The sequence below is a fragment of the Paralichthys olivaceus genome, chromosome 8, assembly GCF_024713975.1.
Source record: "Paralichthys olivaceus isolate ysfri-2021 chromosome 8, ASM2471397v2, whole genome shotgun sequence".
Taxonomy (NCBI): Eukaryota; Metazoa; Chordata; class Actinopteri; order Pleuronectiformes; family Paralichthyidae; genus Paralichthys; species Paralichthys olivaceus.
In genome coordinates, this window is record NC_091100.1 from 25,528,592 (window position 1) to 25,554,944 (window position 26,353).

A 26,353-nucleotide genomic window follows, 5' to 3' on the forward strand; every position below is an offset into this window, starting at 1 on the left:
TAAGTCTATACTTTGTACACAGTGTACCACATACAAGTAAAAATAAGTATCTGATTTGAGTATTCATGACTTATTTAAGTTTTGAAATAGTAAAACTTCTTTTTGTAATGACTTTTACTCATAAAATGTATTGAATTCACTTTCTTCTGCGAGTCTGAGCTCAGCCAGACTGACCACTGATCTGTTCTGAGCTGGATATGTAACTAACGCCCTTCTCATCAGGTTGTTCAGTTCAATAAAGAGTCCTGGTTGTTCCAAACTTCTTCTGTTAACTATCATAAAGGAAACTTGCAGCAGAAAGCTTATGTTGCCTTCTCCACAGCTGAACTCTGCAGGCAGATCCTTCCACCCTGTGTGGATTGGTTTTGCTCTGATGTACATAGTCAGCTGTGAGACCTTATACAGACAGGTGGCAGTTTTCAGTCGTTTCCAATCAAAGGAATTAACCGAAGTTGAATCAAGAGAATTGGGAGGAACCTGAGCTAAACTTCAAGTGTCTGTCAGTAAGTGATATTTAATCTGCAAACACTTTATTGGAAACCTTTTCTCCATGTTTTAACATTTAATCCTTGAAATCCCATTTGTTTCTTCAGTAGCCTTAAGACTCAGTGAAAGAACAGAGATCATACTCATACTGAAGATGTCATGTGACTGTAAATCTTATAGATCAGTCATCTGGTCTGAGAGATTCCAGACCCCTTTATTCTATTGTGATCTGTGAACATAGGACATTGGGAATAAATCAGTCTTTTTAAGAAAACAGTGTATCAACTGTGGAGCAACAATGAAACCAACTAGATGGGCTGCTTTATTCTTTTTATCCCCATTCTGACACTAACACAAACTGTTTTTTGAGTCAATATTAAAAATTCTTCATTTATCAATAGCTATATTTCCATATAAATTCATATAAAACAATCTCAAATTAAATAGGTGAAATTATAAAATGACAACACTCAAATTTTTCTAGAAAATTAATTCCATGAGCTGTTTCCTGGAAAGTTTGCCTTTTCTCAAGGACACCATTAACAACAAAGAAGCCAAACCATTATTTATTTTTTCACTTTAGTTTCCTGACTTCCTGTTGGTTCAAACACAGCGGCCCTATAGTGGCTAGTAGTAATAGTAGTGCATGCTGCAGCCCAGTATCAATGCCATTTTTTTTCTTAAAAAAAATCCACATTAAAAAAATCACATCATCCTGTACAAACATGGAATCATTTTCACATCTAAGAATAATTCAACAAATGAATCAAAGAGAGAGGGGATCAGCTTTTTCACTTGTTCTGTTTCAATGTCACATTTTTCCTCCCTCCATCAGAAGGCAGCTCAATTCATGCAGCAACAGGGTGGAGCTGCGTCTGCACACAGGCAGATTGTCCTCAGCAGATCTACTGACTGCCTGATGAGCTGCTGCGTTGTGTTGTGCAGTTCCATGATTGACTGGAAGTCCATAAATGATACAGCTGGCCTCTGCCTTACAGACTACAGGTGTCCCACGTCACCCAGGAACACAAACAGCTTGTGCTCTTGGGCCACGCTCCATCTGGTGCATGCTGTCATTAAAAGTTTAACTGATGACTGGGGCCATTGCTTGTAATAAAAAACCATTGCTGTGACTTCATCTAATTGATTATTCATGTAGTTTACACCAAGCTGCTTGTATATGGGGAGCCCTTGACCTTGAATGGATTCTTCTTTGATTTTGATAGGGTTCCACAGACTGTTGATTATTAGTATAATCATCATTATCATGGAATTGCGTGTTTAGTGATGGTCTACATCTGCAAAAATTCAAACCCTAAATGCAGAGTCAGTCCAAATGTGTTGATATGAACCTTGTGATGCAGACCTGACTGGTGGCCCCATTGGAGATCAGACTCCTGACCCTGGCAGTGGTAACGCCTCCTGCTGTAAAACTTGTACAACGAAACACCCAGACCTGTCCATGCTAGTGCCTCATGCTACCTACTTAGCTACAATGAGGATAAAACCCACAAAATGTCGGTATTTTGTCCAGTGATATCGTTCATAGCCCAGAGCCTGTGAGTTCTGGCTCACACCAGTCCAGGCTTCCTGTCATTTTCCCAGAAGGATACTGAGGTGGGTGTCTGCAGGCATGATAGTCCAACACAGTTTAACCCCACTGCCAATGACGGGTAAGATCTGGACAAATTAGTTCCACTCATTCATGTAAGTCACTGTTCTCGTCTTAAGAAAAAAACAAAATTTCCACCTGAAAGGCAGAAAGAAACGCAGTGTGTCCATCTCGTCTCGTTGGTCCTTACGCTGGCGGCAAGCTGCCACTCAGACAGAAATCTCATAGGTTGTGCCTCCGACGCCCGTCACCTTCTTAACCCCGCCGCCCTGGGGCTTGTGGGCAGGGCTCTGCGTCAATGCTGAGCTGGGGTAGGCCACCACAGGCCGAGTGGACATGCTGACTGGGTGAGAGGGAGAGGAAGGGGCAGAGCAGGAGGAGGAAGAGGATGAGAAGGGCTGACCACCGTTGGTCCGACTCAGATGTTTCACCTGGATCAGCTCATCCCTGATTTTAGAAAAACACAAAAACACAAGGAGTTCAGCAGTTCATCTGAGGAGGACATGGAGGTGGTAGGACTGGGTTCATCAATATATATATATATATATATACACACACTGTATATATATATAAAATAATCACAGGTAACAGGCCTCTGACAGGACATATGAAGTTTAGGGGGTTTGCACTTTTTACACCATCAATAGTGATTATATGGAGGATTTTTGGAATGCGAGTAAACCCACTAAAAAAGGTGTTTAACTCCTTTTCCATTGCCAGAAGATGAGTTTGCCATAGATGGGTTACACATACTCATATATGTATATATATATATATATATATATATATATTATATACAATCCTACAGACTAGTATAATAAGGAATGAAGGTATTCGATTGTCCAACAGGCTACAGTGGAGCACAGTTTCTGGAAGCACCATTTCCAGAGAAAACTAGTTTATTTGTGACTGGACCAGAACAGGGGGGGTCAGACCACAGCAGGGCTGATAGTGGTCTGACTGTTGTGTTGATCATGAGTTTATGTTTGGTTTGTGCTGAACTGGAGATTGAAAACTGAACATCAAACTCCTGTGGGGCGGACCGCCCCCACACGCAGAGTTCCAAATGAGCCGAAATAGCTTATTGGTGGGAAAGCTTCTTTCTCAGTGTGCAACAATCTTTTACAGTTGTCACATGCTACACTCAAACTCGTCCATTTCGTTTAGTTCTTATGGTCACAATAAAGAAACAGTCAGACGTCCCTATGGTAAAAGAACCACAGAGATGAAGCTAAACTCCAGCAGTGGAGAAGAAACTGCGAATAACAGAGTGAACAGGATGGAAAAGCAACAGAAGACACACACCAGCATATCAGAGAATTCCCCATGAACAGTTGTCATGCAATAAAACGCTAAAGTTCCATTTAATCTGAGTAGAATGTTGATGTATCTGTAGGAGACTGCAGGCACTGTATTGTCCAAACAGAGGATGGTAATGATGTACAAGACCTGAACAAACAAGCAGACCACGACATCATCAAAGCTCACAGATGAATAGAAGACGAGCAAAGGGAGAAGAAGGAGGAACTCACAGGAAATCTGGCAGGAGGAGGAGGAGGAAGAGAGAAGGGAAGAAGAGGAGGAGCAGTCAATCAGGTTTCAGGCGGGCGGGAGATTTTTTCAGGGTAAGCAGCAAACCAATGGTCCTGACAAAAGGCGAAACTCATACTCACTTCGGCGCTTGTATTCCTCCTCCTCCCATCCCTCCTATACCTCCTCCTCCAACCCCCGCTGCATTCGCTCCGGCTGACGCAGAGGCTTTGCGGACTAGCCGGTATTGCATTTCAGCGGCGGCGGCGCTCGAGTACGAGAGCGACTTGCCCAGAGGTGGGGGATGTGGAGAGCGGGGAGGGTGGGTAGTGGAGGTGGAGGAGGAGCCCAGAGGGGTGTCAGTGGAGCGGGTACGGTAGGGGTAGGCGTGGTGGGGCGGTGCGTGGGGGGCAGCGAAACGGGGAGGGTGGGAGGCAGAGGAAGAGGACGAGGAGTGGTGGTGATGATGGTGGGAGTGGTGGTGGTGATGGTGGGAGTGGTGGTGGTGATGATGTGGGGGAGGTGGAGCTGAGGCCTGATTGGCAGGTAGGGCGTGAGTGCCAGGTTGGGGCTCGCCCAGCAGGCGTTCCCTTTCTGGAGGAGGTGGTGGGGAGGAGGATGTGGAAGAGGAGGAGCGATGGAGGAAGGTGTGGTGGTGATGGTGGTGGTGGGAGGAGCGGTGGTGGTGATGGGGAGACAGGGACAGCTGTGGGTGCATCTCAGCATCTCTCTGTTGTGACGACATGAACGGGGCACCATAGCTGCCTGCTGCTGGTGTGCAGGGTCTCCCAGAGGTAACCTCAGGGGCTGTTGAACCCACTACCACCCCCTTGTCAAATTCATCACCGCCAGCCAGTAAGCTGTCATATGACAGGCTCCCATTGCGAGACGCGTTTTCAGCCAAGGGTGTCTGATTGGCCAAGCTCTTGAAGCTGGCTGAGGTGGTGGTTGCTTCAGAGATGTGGGCGGTGCCTGAGGTGTGCGTAGAGCTGGAAGATCGCGACGCCATTCCCGATAGGACAGTGGGGTCGGAGAAGGAGGGGTATGAGCGTCCGCCAAGGGTGTAGCCAGGTATGCCCCCTCCTACCACCTCCCTGCATCCCTCCCTCCTCTCCCCACCCCCTCCCCCTCCCACTCTGTCGGATGAAGCTTCCCGCCGGTCCAGGCTGGGCTGGGAGCGGAACCCAGGCTGCTGGCTGGCCTGGAGGAGGGAGGAGGTGGAGGAGGAGGAGTCCCTGGCACTGCCAACACTCTCTCCTCGACTTAACTGAAGGAGGCAGGAGAGGAGAGGGGGGGAGGATGAAGGAGAGAGGAGGAAAAGGAGGGAAAAGAAACAAGAAACTCAGCAAATAAGAGTGTAGACCTCTGTGGGAGTCTGTATATATTTGTGAAAACTGAAACTGGTGTTGACGTGGCCTGACACAACAACTCATCTGATTACAGACGCTTTTCAGACATTCAATGAACATCATCACTTTCGGATCACAGTACTCAGAATAGCACAAAATATTGAATCCCAGCATTCTGTCACACGATGTTCATCAGCCAATCAGGAATTAGCTTTCTTTATAAAGGTATCCTCACTTTTTTGTTGCATCTGTGGAGCCCACTGTGTCACACAGATCATGTTGACTTTAAATCTACAGCACTGTGCAGCACGTCGACAAAGTACCAACAGCATCATAAACAAACAGACTGATGAACAGATACATAACAAGTGGCGGAGTTTCAACAGGTAGTTTACTACAGCAGCTTCACCACCTGCTTCTGTTGATATAACCTGGTACAGACGTAACATCATTTCAGCTGCTTTCTACACGTGTCTGGTTAGAAACTGGAGAGTTTGCGGATTGGTGGTTACAGCAGCCAAAGGCGCTGAATGAGTGTCACGCCCCTGCAGCAGAGATGACAGTAACTAACAGCTCAGCGTGGAAAGCCTACGCCTGCGGATTTTATCGATGAATCGAACAGCGTAGGTCCCAGTGCACTGGTCACCAACTGGCAGAATTAATAGTCACAAGAAGGGAGTTAAGAATTCCAGAAAGATTGGAGACAGATTTAATCAACTCAAAATTGAAACTGATTTAAAGGAAGAAAAACGTTTTGGTGTTGGTTTTATCCCAGGACATAAAAGAACAGGTAACATTGCATCATGGATTTTTCATTCATGGGCCCTTTACCTCCCCCTACCACTCGATGACCAGGGTCACAGGTTTGTGCAGCTGTTAATCTAACATATCTTTGTCAAACATTTGTCCTGTTGAAGGTCTAGTGGCTGAAAGCATGAATAACAGCTGTGGGTATATTGACAGTCATGGACACCAACTGCACGTTAAATGCATATGGTAATATGGAAATAAAATCTCTCTTTTAAGGATGCACAAGCATTACTACTAAAACAAAAACTAGATTTTAACAAATTACAAATATATCTAATTGTTGGTTCTTTTAAAGGAATTGACTTAATATCTTCATAATATGTCACTTCATACAGAAACAGAGGGAAACGTGAGAGAACTCTGTATTCTGACTGCTGTGAATTTGAATCGGTTTGAGGCATCTCCACATGACACCAGATCAACTCTATGATCAGTCTGAGGAGATCAGAGGATGCTTTAAAACATTACTGACACAGCAAATTGCAGAATGATGGTAAAAAAACAGGCTTTAATATGATGGCATGTGAGTTAAAGGGGAACCGTTTGCTTTGACAAACTTTGGGGAGAATCTAAAGGAGAGAGGAGAACAAAGAGGAAACTACTGGGGAGATGGATTCTCTGAAGTCATATTCTTACTGAGTGTTGGACTGACTAGTAGGACATGGACCAGACATGGGTAAAAATACTGTGTACAACCTTATCTGCAATAACACAGATGTTTTCAGGTACAATCCTTCCCAAAAATGTTTTAAACTCTTTGTCAGCCTCACCTACTCCTTTTTTCACTCAGTCCAAACAATACTGCAGAGGCAAACAAAGCAAGTCACTAATCATTTTAAATGTATTCGACCAGTATTTCACCCACATCCAGAGCAAACAGAGTGGGACAGGAAACAAAGTTAACAGTGAAGATAAAAGGGAAAATGCTTTCAGAGCAATCACTTACTGATACTGATCAACAGAAAGCCACTGAGAAATCAAACCAAGATGGCCGAAAGGATATCAAAAGGAAAAACAACAATGGAAATACATTAGATTGAAATCAATAGATGCAAAACAGAGGCATGGATGGACAAAAAGCTTCTCTGCACATAAACACACCACCGCATATTTTTGACCCAGTATAAGAGTGTCTTCTGTGATTGTGTTTGCATTACCTGATTGGCGTAAGCATGTGTGAGTGCTGTGTGGTTCTTGCCAGGGCTGTATGTGGGCCTGTATTTGTACATGGTGGGGGTGGGAGGGGCTTTGTTTAGTAGACTGCACTCTGCAGGAAGGTGGGAAGAGGAAAAAAAAGCAATACAGAATCAGATTAATGTCTTTTTTCAATTTTCTTTATAAGATGTTTAGACAAAGATCTAGGAGCAGAGCTTTACCCTCCGTGTTTCCTCTGGTGATTCCAGGGTAGCGGAGCTCTGGTTTCGGTGGAGGAGGAGGTTCAGCATCACATGACTGGCTCTCCATCATCTCCAGACTTGACCTGGACTGGAAAGAGAAGAGCACACAGAGGGGAAATTGGGAAATATGTTTGGTTGTAATGTTCAGTAACTTGCATAGTTTTTGAACCCAGATGAAAATAAATCGTGATAAGATTGTTGATCGTGATCCTGCTGTTAAACTGACAAACGAGTCATTTGTATACTATGTGTTCAAATTCATCTTTTCAGACAAATTAGACTAAACCTATTTAATCAATTTGTATCCTATATCAAAACGGTACAGGCAACAGAGCCAGTGGTGACTCACTGGAAATCCTCAATAATTAGTATACTTGTAGACGTACTTGCAAATGAAGATAACACATGCCGGTTAAGAAAACGTCTTCATCAATTTGACGACATGTGCTGCAAATACACCCAACAAAATATAATAGACTAACACACTGCAAATACTGTGTTGTCATCCATGCTATTTGCAGCACGTTGTTGTGTCTATTTGCATTCATTTTTCCAAGCCTGCTTGGTTTAGTTGTGTTTTATTAAGTTGCACCGAGTTCTCCGTGTTGTGAGTAGCCTCCTTCAGATTCCACAATCTATCTTCTTTAAATTATAGCAGTTTCTAAAAAGAAGTGACACAAACAATAGCAAATGACATTACAATTATTTAAAAAAAAGATTACACCAATTCAATTTTGGCACAAATAATGACAACAAGTCAGTGGAATCCAATTGGCACCGACTCGTTTGATGCTGACTTATGCATCCTTTGTTATGAAACATCAGCGACTGTCTGGGATGATAGATGTCGTTGTGTGCGTCTACAAATGTGACCTTACAGGATTTCTGGCTATTGAATTTTAAACCACTTGCTGCCATCTGGACCTGTGTATATTCAAACTTAAAGTGCAGATTTGAATGAGAGGCACAGCACTCTTATGTAACACGTGTTTACCAGCAGGATAAAAGCTTATTTTCCTTCTTCAACTTGCGCTTAAAAACATGATGATGATACTGTTCTTACCCGGTGCAGGTCTCCCTGTATGCCGTTGTCCAGGATCTTTGCAGCCAGTTGGGCCTCTGTCAGCTGTGGCCGCAGAAAGGGAGGCTGCACACACACACTCTGCACACACTTCTTCCTGCCCAGGTACCTACAGTGAGCAGAGAGAAAGTGAGCGGACACATCATCAGTAACCTGCTCCACCAGTCCACTGTTGTTGCAAATGTTGTTTCAAATGCATGGATACACTAAAGGCCTGATCTACTAAGATCCCAAATAAAGAGTGCTAAATTGCATGTGCATTGGAACAGATTGCACGTGTGGTTGGTGGGCGCTCAGGCGCGACACCCGGGCCATTGTAGCGCACGCGGAGCGCACACCAGGCAGCTGGTCAGCGCTGTATCTGGTGTGACGATGGCCATCAGTGCCCTGGCAAGAGAGGGATTCATTTCACTTCTGTCAATCCAAACATGCTAACACGAGCAGAAAACACAAACTCTCTGTCTTCTTCCTGCTGTCTCCTCCTCACCAAAATAAACTGCAGCCATCTGTGCGTAACGCTCTGCCGATTAACACCTACCCTTCAAACGTACTAAGTATAGATGTAGTCACAACAAAAGCTGTTGCACCTTGTTAAACCCTATGAAGCAAATGATTTGATGACGGTTATACAAATAAAATTAGATGAGTGATTACACGATTGATTGAACCAGCTGTACACACCCTCTGGTTCCAAATATTGAAAATCAAGGGTAATTATTATTAAGTCTGTGAGCTACATTTATTGATATGAATGAAAGTTCAGGTGAAAACCATTCCTAACAGCCACATGACACAAAGTGCTCTGTTTGATTTGCTGGAACTGCAGAAACACTAAGTTCTCTAATGGTTGTAAAATTACATTAAAGGGTGATGGTTCTTCGCTCACAAACTATCTTTGACCAGTACTGACAGCGTGTGCAGATACACAAACCAACAACAGACAAGTCTCATTAAGGCCTGTTTTCAGGTTCATTATATACAACTGACATGATAAACCAGCAACACGTCTGTTATTTTAAGCGCTGCTGCACACTAGAGGATTTTCAATTCTTGACTGATTTTTACAACAAACACAGACAGCAACATAAGCCGCTGTCAGATCTGTGGACTCCTCAGTTCCTCTGTATTCTCTCCAGAAGTGGTGTATGTACGAACGCAAATGTCCGAGTGAGACGCTCCACAGTTTCTACAGACTTTATCCACCTGATCTCCTATAGTATAAAGTCCGTAGAAGTCCAGGAGAAGTCTATGTGGGGCTGATGACGCTTTGAACATGCGGAAGACGCAAAAATGAAAAAAAAAACAAAAGGTGACACACATATAGAAGACATTAAGATAGTTTGTGGTGATAAGAGGAGTCGGGCTTTAACCTAAATCATATGATCCCTGCAGCAGAGTTAATACACTTTCTGCCTCTGCCTGCTGCTCCACCTCTCACCTGAATAATGCAGAGGATTTGTTGCTGTTGTGAATGTTACTTCCACTGAGTTGTGCATGTGTGAAAGGCAGACTCTGGGTAAACTCCACAGCCAATTCTCCAGATTTTACTTGCAGGTCATGTATGAAATTGGCTATAATGCCAGATTCAACCCATTTTAAATCTTATAATCTTCAGAACGCACATGCTGAATGATTTGGCCACATCGTCAGAACTCACACTTGCCATTTGTAGGAAACATTTTCAAAGTGGCGATTCCAGAGACTTGAAATCTCACAGAAACTTGTGATTTCTTCTTCGTCATTTATTTCTTTATGGCGGTTGGCAAACAACTTTTAGGTGCAATGCAGCCACCTTCTGAACTGGAGTGCGGAACACTCGCATGGTCCAACGTGACTTCAGAAGAAAAACAAACATGGAGGAGGACTGACGTTGTGTGTTCTGTTTTGCAGCGAAAACAAAAAGAAAACAAAACTGTGGATGAGGTCATGGCTGAGAAGGCCAAGTTAACATTTTGCAGCACAAGCTGAAGGTAAAGGAGTTGGAAATGTAATGTCGTTTTTAGTTGCAGGTATATGAGAACGCAACATCCGGTTGGTGATACTTCTCATTCAACACGACACCTGGCATTCTATTGGTTGGGGACATAAATTCAACAAGTCATGTGCTTGAACTGAAAGACCACGCTCTTGATTAAAGATAGGAAAAAAAACTCCATACAATCGGTAGCATTAAGACTATTTTTCAAACCCCTCACACTTATTTGGGCAGATAATCAGCACAGAGTTGCTAATGCCTTTTGCTGATGATAATCAACATTGAAACTTAGTAAACCTGTACAAACTCCTTCCCATGCCATCATCAATCACGCTGTTTCACTGTACACATCATTCAGTAGACCTCACCCTAACTTGACTAGTTAGGTCAACATGCAGGATCTTATTCTTCTGCAATCGACTGGTTGAAGAATTTTCAGACGATTTTCTTTGGGCAACAAAACACAATCTACTTGTGTTTATGCACCTATATTGCTACCTTCCAAGCTAATTACAGCATACTACACCCATTTTATTGTCTAATCCTGTAGTTTAGTATTATCAATGTGATGAAACTATTCATGAAGTCATTCTGCGGCAGTACTTAAACAGATCACAGCTCTGGAGACTACTATGTCATGCTTATAAACAGAAGTTGCTAATAGGATCATTAAGAAAATGCACCTGGGCGCCTGTGAGCTGCAGAGGACATGAGAGACATTCTTCCAACAGCCATTGGTGAAAGGGTTAACACCTCCTCTGAACTTTCCTGTCACCTGGAGACAGAAAAAATACACAGACACTAAGATAATCAAACATTCACTCAAAAGAAAAGAGGGATGGAATAAGTCTAACAGGAAATCAGCATGAAACAGCTTTTCAAATGCTTAGAAAACGTTTTTACAAATTATTTACAGTTACTATAAATATGTTTAATATAATGCGACATTTGTAAATTGTTCTCTTATATTTCAACTACAGGATTTCAGGGGACTCCATGATAATTTAACCTGTCACTGCAGCCCATGTATGGAAACACTGAGTTTCCTACCTGTTCATTTGTAGTCCTGCCTCTGGCAACAAGCACTATATGGAAACCAGTGAGGCCAGCAACAGGAATGAAGAACAGACCCGCAACACACATTACTGCCAGCCTGAGATCACAGGGGTCAAGGAATATCTTTTAAGAGCAGATTCAACAGAAACACAAAGGTCAATAGAAAGTACTTTAATAGATTCCAGGACATCTGAAGTTGTATCATTCCAAAATCTTTTGATTTGTTAAACCAAAAAATACATGGAAAAGGTCCTTAAAGGATACGTGACGATGGCGTGCAGGCGGTCAATGTTCTGCCGATGGTAAAGGATGAAGAGCAGTCCAAAGCCAAACACGGCCATGATGTGAGCCGTCAGAGACAGCAGGAAGAGAAAGAAGTAGCGGTAGTTCCTCCTACCGATGCAGTTGTTCACCCACGGACAGTGGTGGTCAAAGTCCTACATGATGAGGGTTTAAAGACACAGACATAAGACTACTAGTTCAGGAAATGTTATATGTGTCTGCAACATCAACACAGTGTAATTCCTGGTTTAAAAATCCACCAGTATGAATTATAAATAGCCTGATCCATTTAGATTATCAACTGATTTAAACCCTATCCACTCTTGGTAGGCCTGCTGTGACTGGAATCTATACACTCAAATGAGTTGGGAGAAAAACTGTCTGTGTGTCATTATAAAAAAGTCTCTGGGTGCATCATGCATCTTAAGTGCTGCTAATGGTTGTATTCTTATTTGACACACAACTATTCCCACCACAGACCATTAAAAGAAAGTTCCACTTGTTGTAGTTCTGTTGAAAATAGCTGGTCTTGATTGGCTTTGGGTATTTATATGTGGTCCCACATCAGGTTTAGTGTTGATGATGCAGGATTATGCAGAGACTGTGTACATGAGTAGGAAATGGACATGGTCCATGGGTGAGTGTGAGCACACACCTCGACACAGTTGTCACAGACGGAGCAGTGAGAACACCGTGGTGGCCTGTAGAAGCGGCAGGTTGAACACCACTTCATCCTGACCTGGATCCCTCTGATCTCCACTGTCTTGTAGAGGGGAGCACGGAAATCGTCCTCCTTGTCCTCGTCCTCCTCGGCTGCAGAGAGGGAAATAGGACACATGGAATCAAATGCCCACACACTACCATAATCAACACGAGACATATAAATTGGCCTCTATCCTCCATCCTCTACAGTGCATTTGTAAATTTCCCCGTTGTGGGATGAATTAAGTATATCTAATCTAATTTGTCATTGTAGCCTTATATTAAAAATAGAAATGAAAAGCTAGATTGAATAAAAAGTAAATCTGACAACAGGCCACAACAGAATTATAAACATACTGCAGACAGTATGTAGATAACAATTTGGTGACAGTTTTTCACACAGTTAAATTCAACCATCCATGCACGGACCTCTTGGGAAGATGCCAGGATCCATAAATGTGGCCATACAAAAGTTAGCCAAAACAAACAGGAAGATGACTCCATTGTAGATGGGCACAGCTACTGAGAAGCGTTCTGAAAGCCACGGACACCTGCAACAAACAAATAAGACAATGTCTGACACACAGGAAAAGATTATGTCTTATTTTATGGTCCAATGAAAGTGATGTCCCTGAAAATAAGCTACAGGGTCATTGGTAAAACAACAGTCAGACGAGGGGAAATATGCTTGCTTGGATATATTTTAAGAGTTGTATTAAATCAATCTATAAAAAAGGGAATTCAGAAAGTATTCAGACCACAACAGTTTATTTCATGAATTTTGCTGTGGCCTTACACTAACTAGGCAAATGTTTTTCCATCATCACCACATAGCAATACACAGATTCTAAATTCTTGTGCTCAACAGAGGGAAGCAGCTCTACTGACATAAATTAAATCCACAAAAAACACGGGCTTGAGAAAGCTAAACAAAGTCACTCACTTCAGATGATTTAATTCTGTTTTAAGACTGTGCAAGACTAATCTTGACCATTTATGTAGAATTTTATTCATGGTTCAATCTCCATCATTTTTCTCCTTCATCAAATATGAAGGAAACTTGGTGTGCATGTTCAGGAGAGAGCACAAGATGTTGCCACCGAGTTTAATCAGGGTTGTTTAAAGAAGAAGATAAAATAGACCACGTCTACTTGCACCTATAAATATGACATGATTTTGGTGTCCAGAATATGGCCACCTAATATTTTTGACCACTGCCTTTTGAGGTACACATTTCCGGTGTTTTGGCACTCTCTATTGGCCGTGCTGAAAATGCTTTGATAGACCCACCTCCAGCCAAGTTCTTCTTAAGATATCTGCCAAAATTTTGGATTACTCGATTCTCAAATAGTTATAGCCAAGATTCGCTAAGCCCCGCCCTTTTCTCGACACACTTAGTTTTTCGACTGATCCTGCTCATTAATAATATGTGTATCTCAGTTCCTCAAGGTTGTTTGGTCCAATTTTGGTAAAAACCCAGAAAGGCTGAAAAAAAAATGAATAACACATGTTTTGAACCTTTCCCCAAGCAACGTGCCAATGACCAGATGTTGACAGCCATCAAAGTGATAAGTGTGACAGACGACATAAAACCAGAGCAGATTGTCAGTGGTTTTCTCAAGAAAATAAAAAGGGGATGTATGTTGGCTGTGTCAGAAGAAATGGGCATACAGCCACTTATCTGCAACACTGCCTAACCACATTAAGCACTGCCATGTGGATGTAAACCTGCAAGAAAAGAAGGCTGCTAGTATCAACACTGAACATTCCCCACACTTGGCAATTCAATGACATTGTTTACACACAGACGCTGTGATCCTGACTACATTGTGCCCATGTTTGAATGTTTTCGGCATGTTTTCTTACTTAAAAGGTACAGTGTGTAGAATTTTGTGACATCTAGTGTTGAAATTGCATGTTGCAGCTGAATACCCCTCACCTCACCCTCTCCTTCCAAACTTGAAAAAGAAACTGTGGTAGTCTTTAATTGTCATAAAAACTCAAAAGGTGTTTAGTTTGTCCAGTCTGAACTAATGTAAAAAACATGGCGGCCTCTGTAGAGAGGGTCCCCTCAATGTAAATATAAAGTATTTAAATATAAAGGGCCTTTTCTGGGGTAAAGAAAACTACAATTCATACAATTTAGATGAAATGAACTATTGAAAACATCATGAGGATTATTCTACATTAAATTTCTGCCAATAGATCCCTTTCACCTAAATCTTACACACTGCAACTTTAAAGGCTAGTTTTTACATTTTATTTTCCGGTTTATTGTAGAGAAATTGGTCTCTTGGTGTCTGCTATGCATAGTGCTTTGAGTTTATTAAGTTTAATCTTTATCTCAACAGACCAGATAATCTTTCCCTCATGCTCTTGAATCCTTTCCCGTTCGGCAAACTCCAAGCAGCCTTTTACTCAAAGTGGCTTCTGTCTAGCCACTCCATTGCTAAGACCTGATTGACAGAGTGCTGCTGAAATGGTCATCATGCAGCAAGTTCTCCTTTCTCTACAGCAGACACATACGTTCTGGTGAGGTGTCTGTAAGGTTCTTGGTAACCTCCTTGACCATTTGGTTGGACAGGTAACTCTGGGAAGTGGTTCATGGAGTTTTCAAACTTCTTCCATGTCACAATCATAAAGGCCACTGAGCTGCTGGGAACACGCAAATTCTTTATACCCCTTCTCTGATCCATGGCTCACCCACTATTTTATCAGCAAGGTCTGAAAAGTGTTGAAAAGTAGTTTTGTAGTAAGTATTTGCCTCTCTAATGTCCAGTCAATTCACACATCCCAGATCAAACAGGATCGGAACCACAAATAATGTGCCACAGCAAAGGATCAAATTTTATTGGCAATTACCAGTTGAATGTACACTTTAATCTACAACTAAAAATTTGAATCTAATCTAATTGTAATCTAAATACTATTTGAAGCCAGTAAAGTTATTAGTTTTTTAGATAATTGTTAACAGGCATTTTTGTGTGTTGTATTAATTCTCTTGTAAAAGGTATAAGGGTGAATGTGAGACAGACTGCAGGGATACAAACATTGACAGACCCAGAGAGAAAGGAACTGTGAGAGACTGGATGAAGGGCTTTTGTCAGGGTGACAGATGTTGGCCTATTTTCTCCTCACTAATCTGAAGCGCAGAGCTGCCTGCCCACCATATTAACAACACACAGATTAGATTTTCGCACATATGCACCAACAAAAACACACATACAGGAGGGTGCGTGGGCACGCACACAGTCATGCAGTCACACACACACTTATTCACGCCTGTCAATCTGACTTTGTTACAGCTTAAGCGCATACGTGTGGTTTCTCCCAAAGACACTGCTTCACACACTCCCACTCTCAACACTATATTTTCTCTTTTCGCACTCTTACTCTCTGACACAAACCATCTCTGGAGTGAGGTGTCAGCAAGATTAGTGCTGACAGTCTATAACATTAGTGACTTAGCATTCTGTCAGAAACACACAGAGCTGATGAGGTACATATTGTGACATTGTTAACATGTGAAAATAACTTCAGTCCACAATGTTGGCTTAGCACAATATGAGCAGCAACAATCCTATCAGTTGTGAAGCTATGCAACAGAAGATGTGTACAGACCACAGCACTCTGAAATGATCATGGAATGGGCTAGTTTAAGAATTAAAGTAGTGGTTCAGTTTGTGCTAGGAATATTTGTTGCCCTTAATTCCACTTCTTGCATCTTTCCATGTTTCCTGTAAATCTTGTATTGTCAAATAAGACAATAACACCACCAGAAATAATAATTAATCTCATCGAACTATAAAATCTCATCCAGCTGAGTGGGCTCATCAAACACACCTCAATGTTTGTTTTGTTTTTGGTTGATGTTAACTTGATAGACTGTGCAAGCTTACCTTTGAATTAAGTTCAAATTAAAAATCAAAACCAGTCCTGACTATATATAAATGTATTCCTGATTAGCTGCCATGTCTCTGTGCGTCAAGCAGAGGTGTGGACTCAACTCAGACTGGGGTCAAACATTTGATGACTTAAGAGCCAACTTGACAATAATCAAATAAGACTTGAAACTTAATCTGCACTTTGACACAAATTACTTGTGACTTCACTTGGACTTGAGCTTTTTGACTTGTCATCCAGGTAACTGATGCTGTTATTACAGAGATCAGTTTGATTCTATTCTGTTCACTGATCCATTCTGCAGCCTAATTCTTGAATATCTGTGTCTTATATTTACTTTCATTGCTAACATTCTTCAGGTGGAGATAGATTCTCTATTTGGACATTGTAGCTACTTTTAGGACTGTCAGTTAAATGTTGTAATGAGAGGTAATAAAATGGTTGGCCAGACTTTATTGCTGGAAGACCAGTTTTGGTCTGCGGGCTTCCTGTTGCCAACCTCTTCATTATTTCCTCCATATGCTTCAGTCCCTGTACTTGTGTTTCTAAAAAGAGATGTCAATGACTTTGACCCATCTCTGACCTGGAACATCTTTACTGCAGCTTCTTAGTAGTTGCTACAATATGAACATTTTTACAGCATGCTAGCACTAGCATGAGACTAAGACAATTTTCAGAACTGATATCTGTTCTGAGTGATCCAATAACAGAGAATGTTGGTATGTGGTCTGGGATGCATGTGGCCACATTCTTCTATCAGTGTCAACACAAATGTGTCCTAGGGCATATCTGAGATTCATTCAGGGGTGAACTGATGAAAATGTATTTTAAATGTACACAATCTCTGTCCAGTGTAAATGCTTCGCATTTATCGCTGATAGTCGAGTCGTGACTGATAGGAACCAATTAGGATGCAAGTGCGGATGACTGTGCCATTGTTTTTCAATGTCAAAGTTTTGAAACTAAACGGGCAATCAGCATTTCAAAAATGTCCTAAGCTTGACCTTTAGTCAATCTAATCTCTCGGTTCTGAATCTGCTGTCAAATGGTCTTCTTCTCAAAAATGCCAATTTGGCTCAAGGCTCTTGATCTGATTCTCACAATATTTGGTATACATCATCTACATACAATTAAAGTCATGTTGACATGTCAATCCTTTTTTTAAATTTAAATTTTAAACCTGTGTCCTTATTACATAAATGCTAATCAATCAAAAGTGGCTAAAGGGCTTGAAACCAAAGTCAATGCACTTATTTGGATAGGTACATGCTTTGCTTTGTAATCTTTGGATATTTTGCCCCTGACATCCCAAAGTAAAAGTTTATATCTCATAATTGCAAGAATTCTTACAAAATTTGATTTGCATAATTTGCTGACTCAATGGATTCATACAATTTTGTTAAGATTTGTTAGTGACCATAACTTCAAAATATCTAAATTTGCAAATATTTTGCATTCCAAACAACCACTGGTTGGTTCAGGCCATCGACCTGTATTTAAAAAAAATGCAAAATCATCTCTACCTTCACTCCCATGCTATGCTGTATGTTTGAGACTGATGCACTGTTGCCACTTACGTAAAGCAGAAGAAAAGCGTGGTGGAACCAACGAGGAAGAACGTGGCTGCCGACACAGGGACGTAGCGAGAGGGTCGCAGGGGTCTGCTGGGCGGGACCACCGTATGGGGGAGGGGTGACGAGGATGGACCCCGCCCTCCACTCTTACTGCTGCCACCTGGCATCACTTCCTGTGTGTGGTGTGTGTCTGTACAACAACTGCTATGCTAAGGAATCTGTCTTTCAAGCTTAAATGTTTCTTTAGATGTATTGAAAATAAAGATAACAGATTGGCAAAAAGAAAGAAATGCAAAGAAGGTATACAAAAGAAATAGAGGAGCAATTGAGAAGGGTTTCCTCTTTCAAGTGGAAAACAGTAAAAAGTCCCTCCTTCATATGAGTGGTGCTTGTTTTTAGATTCTTAAGTCAATCCAGATCTACTGTGTGTAAGATTAAAAGAAGCTTAAAAGTCTCTCTTCTGTAAAAGCCTTGTTTCCCTGTCAGCCTCAAAAGCAGGTGGTAAGGCGGGATGAACAAATAAGCCACAGATTATAAAGGGGGAAACAAGTTACAGGCACATCCACAACACTGTGTTCCACTAGCCATAGTCATAAAAGCCAATAGAAACTGATCATTCTTAGAGGTCCATTTCCAGAAGACTCAAAACAGTTCAAATGGAGTAGGTCTACTACATATATAGCAAGGTGAATAAAGGCTTGGTGAAAATCATGATAATAGTGCAATTAAAAATATGGCTGTTATTTAGATGTAAAAACACGTTTGGACCCTTCTTCTAAAGCACGTAAATTTAGTTATTTTGTAGTTTGTGCCATCTAAGTCACATCATATGCTAAAATACAGAAAACTGGTCCAAGTTGATTTGTTTGGTCTTTAAATGGGAGTTTAGTGAGGTACCAGAGTTGGCAGAGGTAAACCTGTTTTGGTTGACTAATAAGAAAAAGAGCAAGAAAGGAAAAGATGATAGAAGTGACAGGTAAAGGGAGAGAAGTAAAAGAAACAAGTCTAGGGTGGCTATCCCTTTTCCTTCCCCATGACCTTATTCACATTAAAAAAGTGCAGATTAATACCTTAAATGGGATTTGGGCTTTTTCGTAGCTAAGTCTGTGTGTGGAGATTCCTATTCACTCCAATTTACGTTTCAGTGAAGTTTTCAGCATCAAGAGAACAGCAGTCTGGGCAGGGTTAGCTGTGTGAAAGAAGGTCTTGTAAATAAAAAAAAAAGGACCTCCTCGCTTTCAGTCCAGGACTCGTACTAGAAACAGCAGTCTGTAAGTGGGCCAGTGGAGTAGCCTGGTTTTCCTGTGCCGAGGCATCCCTAAACCCCGCCGGTGGCTGATTTAAACCACCTCACTTGCCAGCTGCAATGGGTATGTGGAAACTGGAAGTGATGATGTGGTTCTTTCCAGAACATTGTGAGAAACATCCAGTAAAACACCCATCAGAATCCATGTAAATTAAATTGTTGAGACAGAGATAAAATTACAGTGTTCATCCATCATGTCTAGGGGACATGTACAGAGCAGATAATGGTCTTACTCATATCAACCAACAAAGGCAACACAGAACAACTCAGTTCCCTCCATTGGTCTCCTTGTTCCACTCCATTGGTGGACAACTGCGGCTGCCAGTTACGTAACTGTTGGCCTCCTAGCAATGAACCCTTTCCTTTTTTTGCCCTGGTCTCCAGAAACGTCCAGGGCCTTTCCTCTATTTCCTTCCCCAGCAGTGGTCACTCGGGCTTGGAAATCACTCCCCCTCTACAATCCCTTAGATGATGCAGCCTGTCTGGCCCGAAATTTTCCTTGTCAAAAATGTGAAAAAATGCAGCCTTTAAGTGTTGAATGGACTCTTCTAGCCATAAGCATCTTGATGCATTCCAGGTTTTGACGTATCCGTCACCAATCTTGAAAACAGAACAGCAAGCACATTTTCCACATCCGATGCTGAACGGAGGACTTCTTGTTTGTGATGTTGATCCCTTTAAGTATGTGAACCACACAAAGAGGTGGCAGTATTGCGACTCAACAAGTCATTCTGGGTCACAAAAAATGTCAGGAAATCAGGATCATGGACAGGATACCACACCTAATGAGAGAGAGAAAAGGTTGGTTAGAGAGCTGATATTCCAGTGCATAAACACCTCATTTGAACCAAATCATAACAATCACCAGTTCTTTATAAGGGGGACAAATGCTCTCTTAGACAACTGTTGTTAACAGTGTGTGCTTAGCACCAAAATACAACTGCAGGAACTTGCAGAACATTATGATGCTACAGCTGTTGCTGGTGAGGACGCCTAAAAAGGAAGCATGGGACTTTGTCCACGCTAAGTCAGATATTTTAGATATTAACAAAGTTTTTTTTGCACAACCAACATCCCCTTCTTCGCTTCACATCCACAAGCCAACTGCATTTTTGGTCATTCACTTTTTCAAACACCTTCTAAAGTACAGATTTTTAAAGTACATCGTGTGGACATGTAAAACGTTTGAAAAGCAATGATGTTACTGTCCCTTTTTTTTTTTTCCCCATTAGTCCAGACCAAGTTGACTGAACAACAGATGTAAAATCATCACCTGGTCCTTAATGAAAGCAAAAGAAAAACCAGAAGGGCCATAATGTTTTAACAACATCCAAGATCTGCCCATTAATATGTATCTGCTCCAAAATTGAATGGGTTCTTCCTTATGCCTCAAAAACTTGAATGAGAGTCACTTCAGTTGTTTTTGAGTATATATAATTGTGTTTATTACTTGAATTGGCAACGAGGAACAAAAAGACTTTAAAGAAAGTTTGTCTGTCTAAAATGGTCAATTTGACAGATGAGGGATTATACAGTCTAGGGATTATGAAGAGCTAAAAAACAATTTTTCACAGATCCACCTTGTGACAAGAGTCATCTCTCCTCATCTCATCTGGCAGAGCGCTGCCAGCTGTGCTCCTATTGATCAACACCAGAGGTGACGAAACGGGGGGGTAACATTACAGACACAATCTACAGCTTATTTAGATTTACCAATAAATCATCACCATATGGTATATATTACTTAATGATGGGCACCCCTCTGATGCTTTTTATTTCTGCTGTTACCACACAAGCCAAGGCATGTGGAAGTACACAAGTGCATGCACACTGAGCTTCGACTTTAAGAGATCCTTTTTCTCTACAGGCCCAAAGTCCTGGTAAAACCAGCACCTGCCTCTTCTTTCATTCCTCTTTGATTTATCAGAGATCAGCTCTGAAGCTCAACCAGACATGGTTGTTTGCAGAGACAAATACGAGCACAGAGACACAGTTGTTAAATTAATGGACCCGGGATTTCAAGCCTTCAATTAATGAGCATTAATGCACCTGTTCAGGCCAGCCATGATGGATGAACCTGTCTTCCTACTCTCTTGTCTATTACTGCTGCTGCTCCATTCATTAGCATTAATCTTGCAGAGATACATCAAGAAACTGACCATTTACTGAAAATTGTCATCCAGTTAAATCTGATTACAAAAGTACGGAAGCATATTGCTGTCACATAAGAAAATTGAAAGAATAAATATATATGTACTTCTGTATAACGTTAAATGTGAAAAGTTTCCAGTTATCATGTCATTAGGTCTTGGGTGGGGGTACACTCATAAATTAAATGTCCTTTAAACACAAGTGAAGCCTCATTCCAATCAGAGTAATGTACACTGACAGCTACAGTAATAGTTTAATCAGAACGAGCCTAAATCCGATCAGGAAGAAAACCACTGGTCTCCATGTACAGTAGACAGTGACACGAGTGGGCAGGGACAGTCTACAAAATGCAATGCTGAAAAGACACACTGCAAATCAATTCAAATGGTTCACTCCTGTAAACTGTAGGGTCACCAAAATCAATACACACATAGATGTTTTCTTCATGGTTTGACAACAACCGTCCTTTTGAAGAAATATACCTTTTTTCATAATTTTAAGCATTATAATAACAATTAATGACCTCACCCCTGAGAGTTAATGACTTCACTCCTGTGAGTGTAGGGACACCAAAGTCAATACACACATACATTGTCTCTTCCTGGTTAGCCTGAAATCCTCAAAATTATTCAAAAGTATATTTAAGTAAAGCATGTAATGGGGAGTCTACCTCCACCCGAGACCTGACCATAAACCTTTCACGTTAAAACATCAAACTTTTCACTTTATATCACATTACAAAGTGAAACTTTGTGAAATATGGATCAAGAAGAATTAGAAGCAAAAAGAGGCATAATGGGATTACTACATTGGCAATATTCACATAGTTGGTAAACATGTTATCTAATATATCTTAATCAGTCTAAACTATAAGAGGTGGGTCTTATACATATGCCTGTGAGCCTAGACATCAGATAAGACATATGTGCTATATGAGTCAATGGACCTCATGCAAGAACATGAATACCTCATGTAGTAATCTTTTCTTAAAATGTTCTCTTACATTTGTTATACTGTGAGTTCGTATATGAACATGCCACATCAGATTTAACCAGGGCTTCTATTTTCAGAAAAGTGTGTAAATAACATCTGTGTGTATTTGGATATGGGGATAGCATATTTACATCCGATTATACCATATAAGGCTACGTTTCAGAGATATCAATCTTGAGATGCAGAGAGAAAAGTCTAGACTTTTTACCAGCATCAGCAGTGGAATTTAAAAAATCCACTAAACCCATATTGGTAATGCTATGTCTCGGATCACACAGCCAAGATTTTGTTTGATACGAAAAAGGCAAAGAGAATAAGCACAACATCAAACACATCAATCATAGCTTACATGGCCAGCCATCTTTTGCAGCAAATAGGAATTGTGCATTCTCCGGGATGTTGCGACAAATATCAGGTACAGTAATACGATTTAGAAATATAATTTAAATTCGATTTAACCGATAAATGTCAACATATTTATGAGTTGTGATTTCCGCACACAATACTCAATTATAATTGCTATAAACTAATGAAATACAGAATTAATTTGTGAAAAACTTTATTTGAATTACAGCAGACCAATTTCTTGTGACTTCTACAACATGTCTCTGGGCCACTCGTAAATTATTTTTGTACCTGTAAGAAAATTAGGGAATGCAGCAATTTCTCCTATAATTGCTCATACGCACGATTTAAGAACAAATCTGTTTGTACAAACTGTTTTTGCATTAGGCTCAATGTTCAGGAGTGGAGAGGATTTTGAATATTCTGATAACACACATGCACATCATCATGCAAACTAGCAAGGTATTGCTTCTCGTTTATCAGCCAATATTTGCCTAAACTTGGCACGCTGCCACACATTGTATGATGCCAAATACTGACATCTGAATCTAGGTTGCCTTTACCAAAGCAAACTGGTCAATAAATCACAGCCTAACAAGTAAGGGTCTACATCCAAGATGGCATGTTGAAGTGCTCTCAATAAATAAATGTATAGTATTTGTTTCCTCATGCAACCATAAGTCATTTCCATGTTATCTGATGAACACTATACAACACTGTGCACTCTTACTCCTTCAGGTGGAGTCTCTAACCTCCAGCTAAAAGCTCGAAAAAGCCCAGAAAGCAAAGCCCCCTCCTAAATCTACAGGAGCCTTCATCATCACCAGCACTATACACACACATGAACACTGGGTGTGTGTATGAGCCGCTGCAGTCACGGGCCTCTGTATATGCACCAAACCCGCAAAAGAGCCGATTGATGCCTCCAATCTAATTCCAAATCAAATCCAGGGGTGGTTTTTATTCCAGTTGGGAGAGAAAGCGTGATTAGAAACGCTTCCAGATGTCTCAAATGCGAGCGGGGCTGCCTGGCAGATCCCAGCTGAGCCAGGTGACACGCAAACCGTGGTGGATTGAGTCAGGCGGCCCTGCAGCGCTGGGTTTGACAGCTCGGTGAGCACGATTCAGCCCCGCAAACACGGCCCACTCTCTTTTAGAGAAGGTCAAACTACACCGAAAACCTCACATTTCCCTGTGATGGCTTTGATAAGCGAACGCACACTCATTAGCAACCTGTTCCTTAATCCTTGCGGGCTCCACTCTTACAATTATAAGTCAATCGTGCAGAGGCTTTTGGATCGGATTGCTCTGATTATTGGAGGAAATGCTCTTCGGCATAACGTTATGAATACCGTTATCTATAACGTTATCCATAGCGGCAGTCAGCCCACACCGGGCAGTCGGTCATGGTGAAACCTGGGTGGGGACGATCGTTACTGGACCGAGGAGCAGATGTACGTGTTATTTAAATCCCGGCGTTACGTTAACATTCGCTGTCTTACTTACGAATTACGAGTCGAGTCCACAGTGATGAAATGAAAGCAGGTTGGGTGGAGATCTGACTGAGTCACAGCAGCACGTTAATGGGAATTATATATTTAACAAGCTCCATCACTCCTGTGGTGAATGAGCCGTGTGGGTAGAAAATGTCTCGCACACACGAGCGTAAACACGGTCCACGGTTCAGGTGAGAGCATCAGACAGTGTGACGCGTGAGGCTCAGAGGAACATTGCTGTACGCGGTTCTCTCCGTGGAACATTAACATTAGCCTCAAGCTACTCCGGTCTGCATTGGTTAGCCCTGGCTAGCAGCAGGCTAACAGTCCATCTCACCTGCGAGGGGCTTTGCAGTTTCCCGGAGTCCAAACCCGGTGAATGGATTCAGCCTCCGTTCGTTTCCCCTTCGCTGCAGAGTCCGCACGGAGAGCTCGTTACATCCAGTGAGACCCAGAGGAGACTCATTGAACGGTGCCAGCAGGCTGCACGGGTCCTGCTCCGGTGGATAGCTTCCCCAGCGCTAGGCTAATTTACAGATATACAGTACGCTAGCTAGCCAGGCACCGAAACGCCTGGCGTTATTTGACTACAGGCAGCTAGCTGTTAGCTTGTGGTGGGAGCTGCTGGGTTTGTAACTTCTAAAAAAATAGCTAGCAGTCTTCTGCAGGTCGCTCCGCCTGTACGGAAGAGCAGCTGAGGCAACCCATGCGTATATCAGCCATGGAGAAAGACGTGCTCTTCCCTTGTGTCCATAATAACAGTGGCCTCGAGATTAACACTAACCGACATATTTGTCAGCGCTGCAAAACTGATGCCAGGGTCCAACACAGAATTGTCGCAAATATAAATAGCATTGATTGGACGACAAGTGTGTCAATCAAACCGCGAGCGCATTCTTATTGCTTCTTCAACCTCTGTGGGTTTATCCTCAGTGCCCCTGCTGTCATTTAATCTCTCCCCATTGTGTGTGTGTGTGTGTGTGTGTGTGTGTGTGTGTGTGTGTGTGTGTGTGTGTGTGTGTGTGTGTGTGTGCCCCTTGGCAGTTGGCATGTGTGTCCATAAAGCATCTGAACTAAAGGGGCAATCATGGCAATGACAAAACAAAGGATCATTTTGTGATGACCCATTTCCTATAGGGGGTCGAACAAAGAAAACAGTTTAAACTGTTTATCTCTCTCTCTCTCTCTGTCTCTCTCTCTCTCTCTCTCTCTCTCTGTCTCTCTCTTAATACTGTAGTATCCTGTCCATGTATTCATTCCTCCATTCCTTATCAATAGTTGTTTTATTTAACTATTATGCGGGATAACTTAAATGAAACAAACAGTCATTATCTTATTATTATTATCAAGAATCCCTACGTCGGTCGGTATTTCTTAGGAAGTTAGTTTAGTTTAGTTAAACCCAGTGACAGGCAAGTGGGTTTGTGAGAGAACAAAAAAAGGATGCATTTGAGTCAAGGCAGCAGAAGCAGACAGGTTTGTTTGAGCATTTTATTAGGAATATTCCAGCTGATTTTATTACCAACATCAGCTGAAAGTTGGCAACAAAAGACTTTCAAACTTTATTTATATTTATTTATTTAAGTTACAGAAGTGAAAAGGTTTCAGATGTCACATAATATTTTCTCCTGACAACATGATCATCAAATTATATTATGGCATGAGACACATTTCGGATGTTCGGACTTTAGGTCATGGTATATCCTAGCCTTCATGAAGAAATTGAGGTCCAATGTCACACAAGATCTGATGTCACAGTAAGGCAGACAGACAGGTGAGCTCTAATGTCACTGACAGACAGACAGGTAAGATCCGATGTCACAGACAGATAGACAGTCAGGTAAGCTCTGATGTCACAGACAGACAGACAGACAGACAGTCATTCAGGTGAGCTCTGATGTCACAGACAGTAAGGCAGACAGACAGACAGACAGACAGGTGAGCTCTGATGTCACAAGCAGTCAGTCAGGTAAGCTCTGATGTCACAGACAGTCGGACAGACAGACAGACAGACAGACAGACAGACAGGTGAGCTCTGATGTCACAGACAGTAAGGCAGACAGACAGGTAAGATCTGATAGGTAGGATCTGATTCCCTAGTGAAAGATCTTGCCATATATGTTTGTATGTTTAGTAACAGTCAGGGAAGAAATAGAGAACAAATCCACATAGTGTTCTGACGATCCAACAAAGATATCCATTCCAACCAAGATAAAACCAAAATGTATGCCTTTGATTTTTGATACTCTATTGTCATCATGTGTATAGGAAAACAAGATAAAACAGAATGGAGTGCACAACTTAA

The 26,353-nt window shown here is 41.7% G+C and overlaps 1 protein-coding gene across 1 annotated transcript; it reads right to left on the reverse strand.

Moving 5' to 3' along the window:
• Positions 1–635: 635 nt before the first annotated feature.
• Positions 636–24,859, reverse strand: zdhhc5a (zinc finger DHHC-type palmitoyltransferase 5a). The gene is made up of 12 exons (XM_020083864.2): positions 24,386–24,859; positions 17,761–19,845; positions 12,710–12,831; positions 12,234–12,391; positions 11,561–11,733; positions 11,291–11,393; positions 10,924–11,015; positions 8,248–8,374; positions 7,164–7,272; positions 6,945–7,054; positions 3,772–4,895; positions 636–2,545 (listed from the first exon to the last, which is right to left on the reverse strand). Exons 2-12 carry the CDS (start codon positions 17,922–17,924, stop codon positions 2,308–2,310), a joined length of 2,520 nt encoding a protein of 839 aa, XP_019939423.2. The 5' UTR covers positions 17,925–19,845; positions 24,386–24,859; the 3' UTR covers positions 636–2,307.
• Between the last annotated feature and the right edge of the window lie 1,494 nt (positions 24,860–26,353).

Excerpts from the sequence above, each read along its gene's own strand:
- zdhhc5a (XM_020083864.2), bottom strand. The coding sequence starts at position 17,924 with ATGCCAGGTGGCAGCAGTAAGAGTGGAGGGCGGGGTCCATCCTCGTCA. Across the intron at positions 8,375-10,923 it reads TGCAGCTCACAGGCGCCCAG|GTACCTGGGCAGGAAGAAGT; the intron begins GTGCATTTTCTT and ends TGCTCACTGTAG. Across the intron at positions 7,055-7,163 it reads CACCAGAGGAAACACGGAGG|AGTGCAGTCTACTAAACAAA; the intron begins GTAAAGCTCTGC and ends ACCTTCCTGCAG.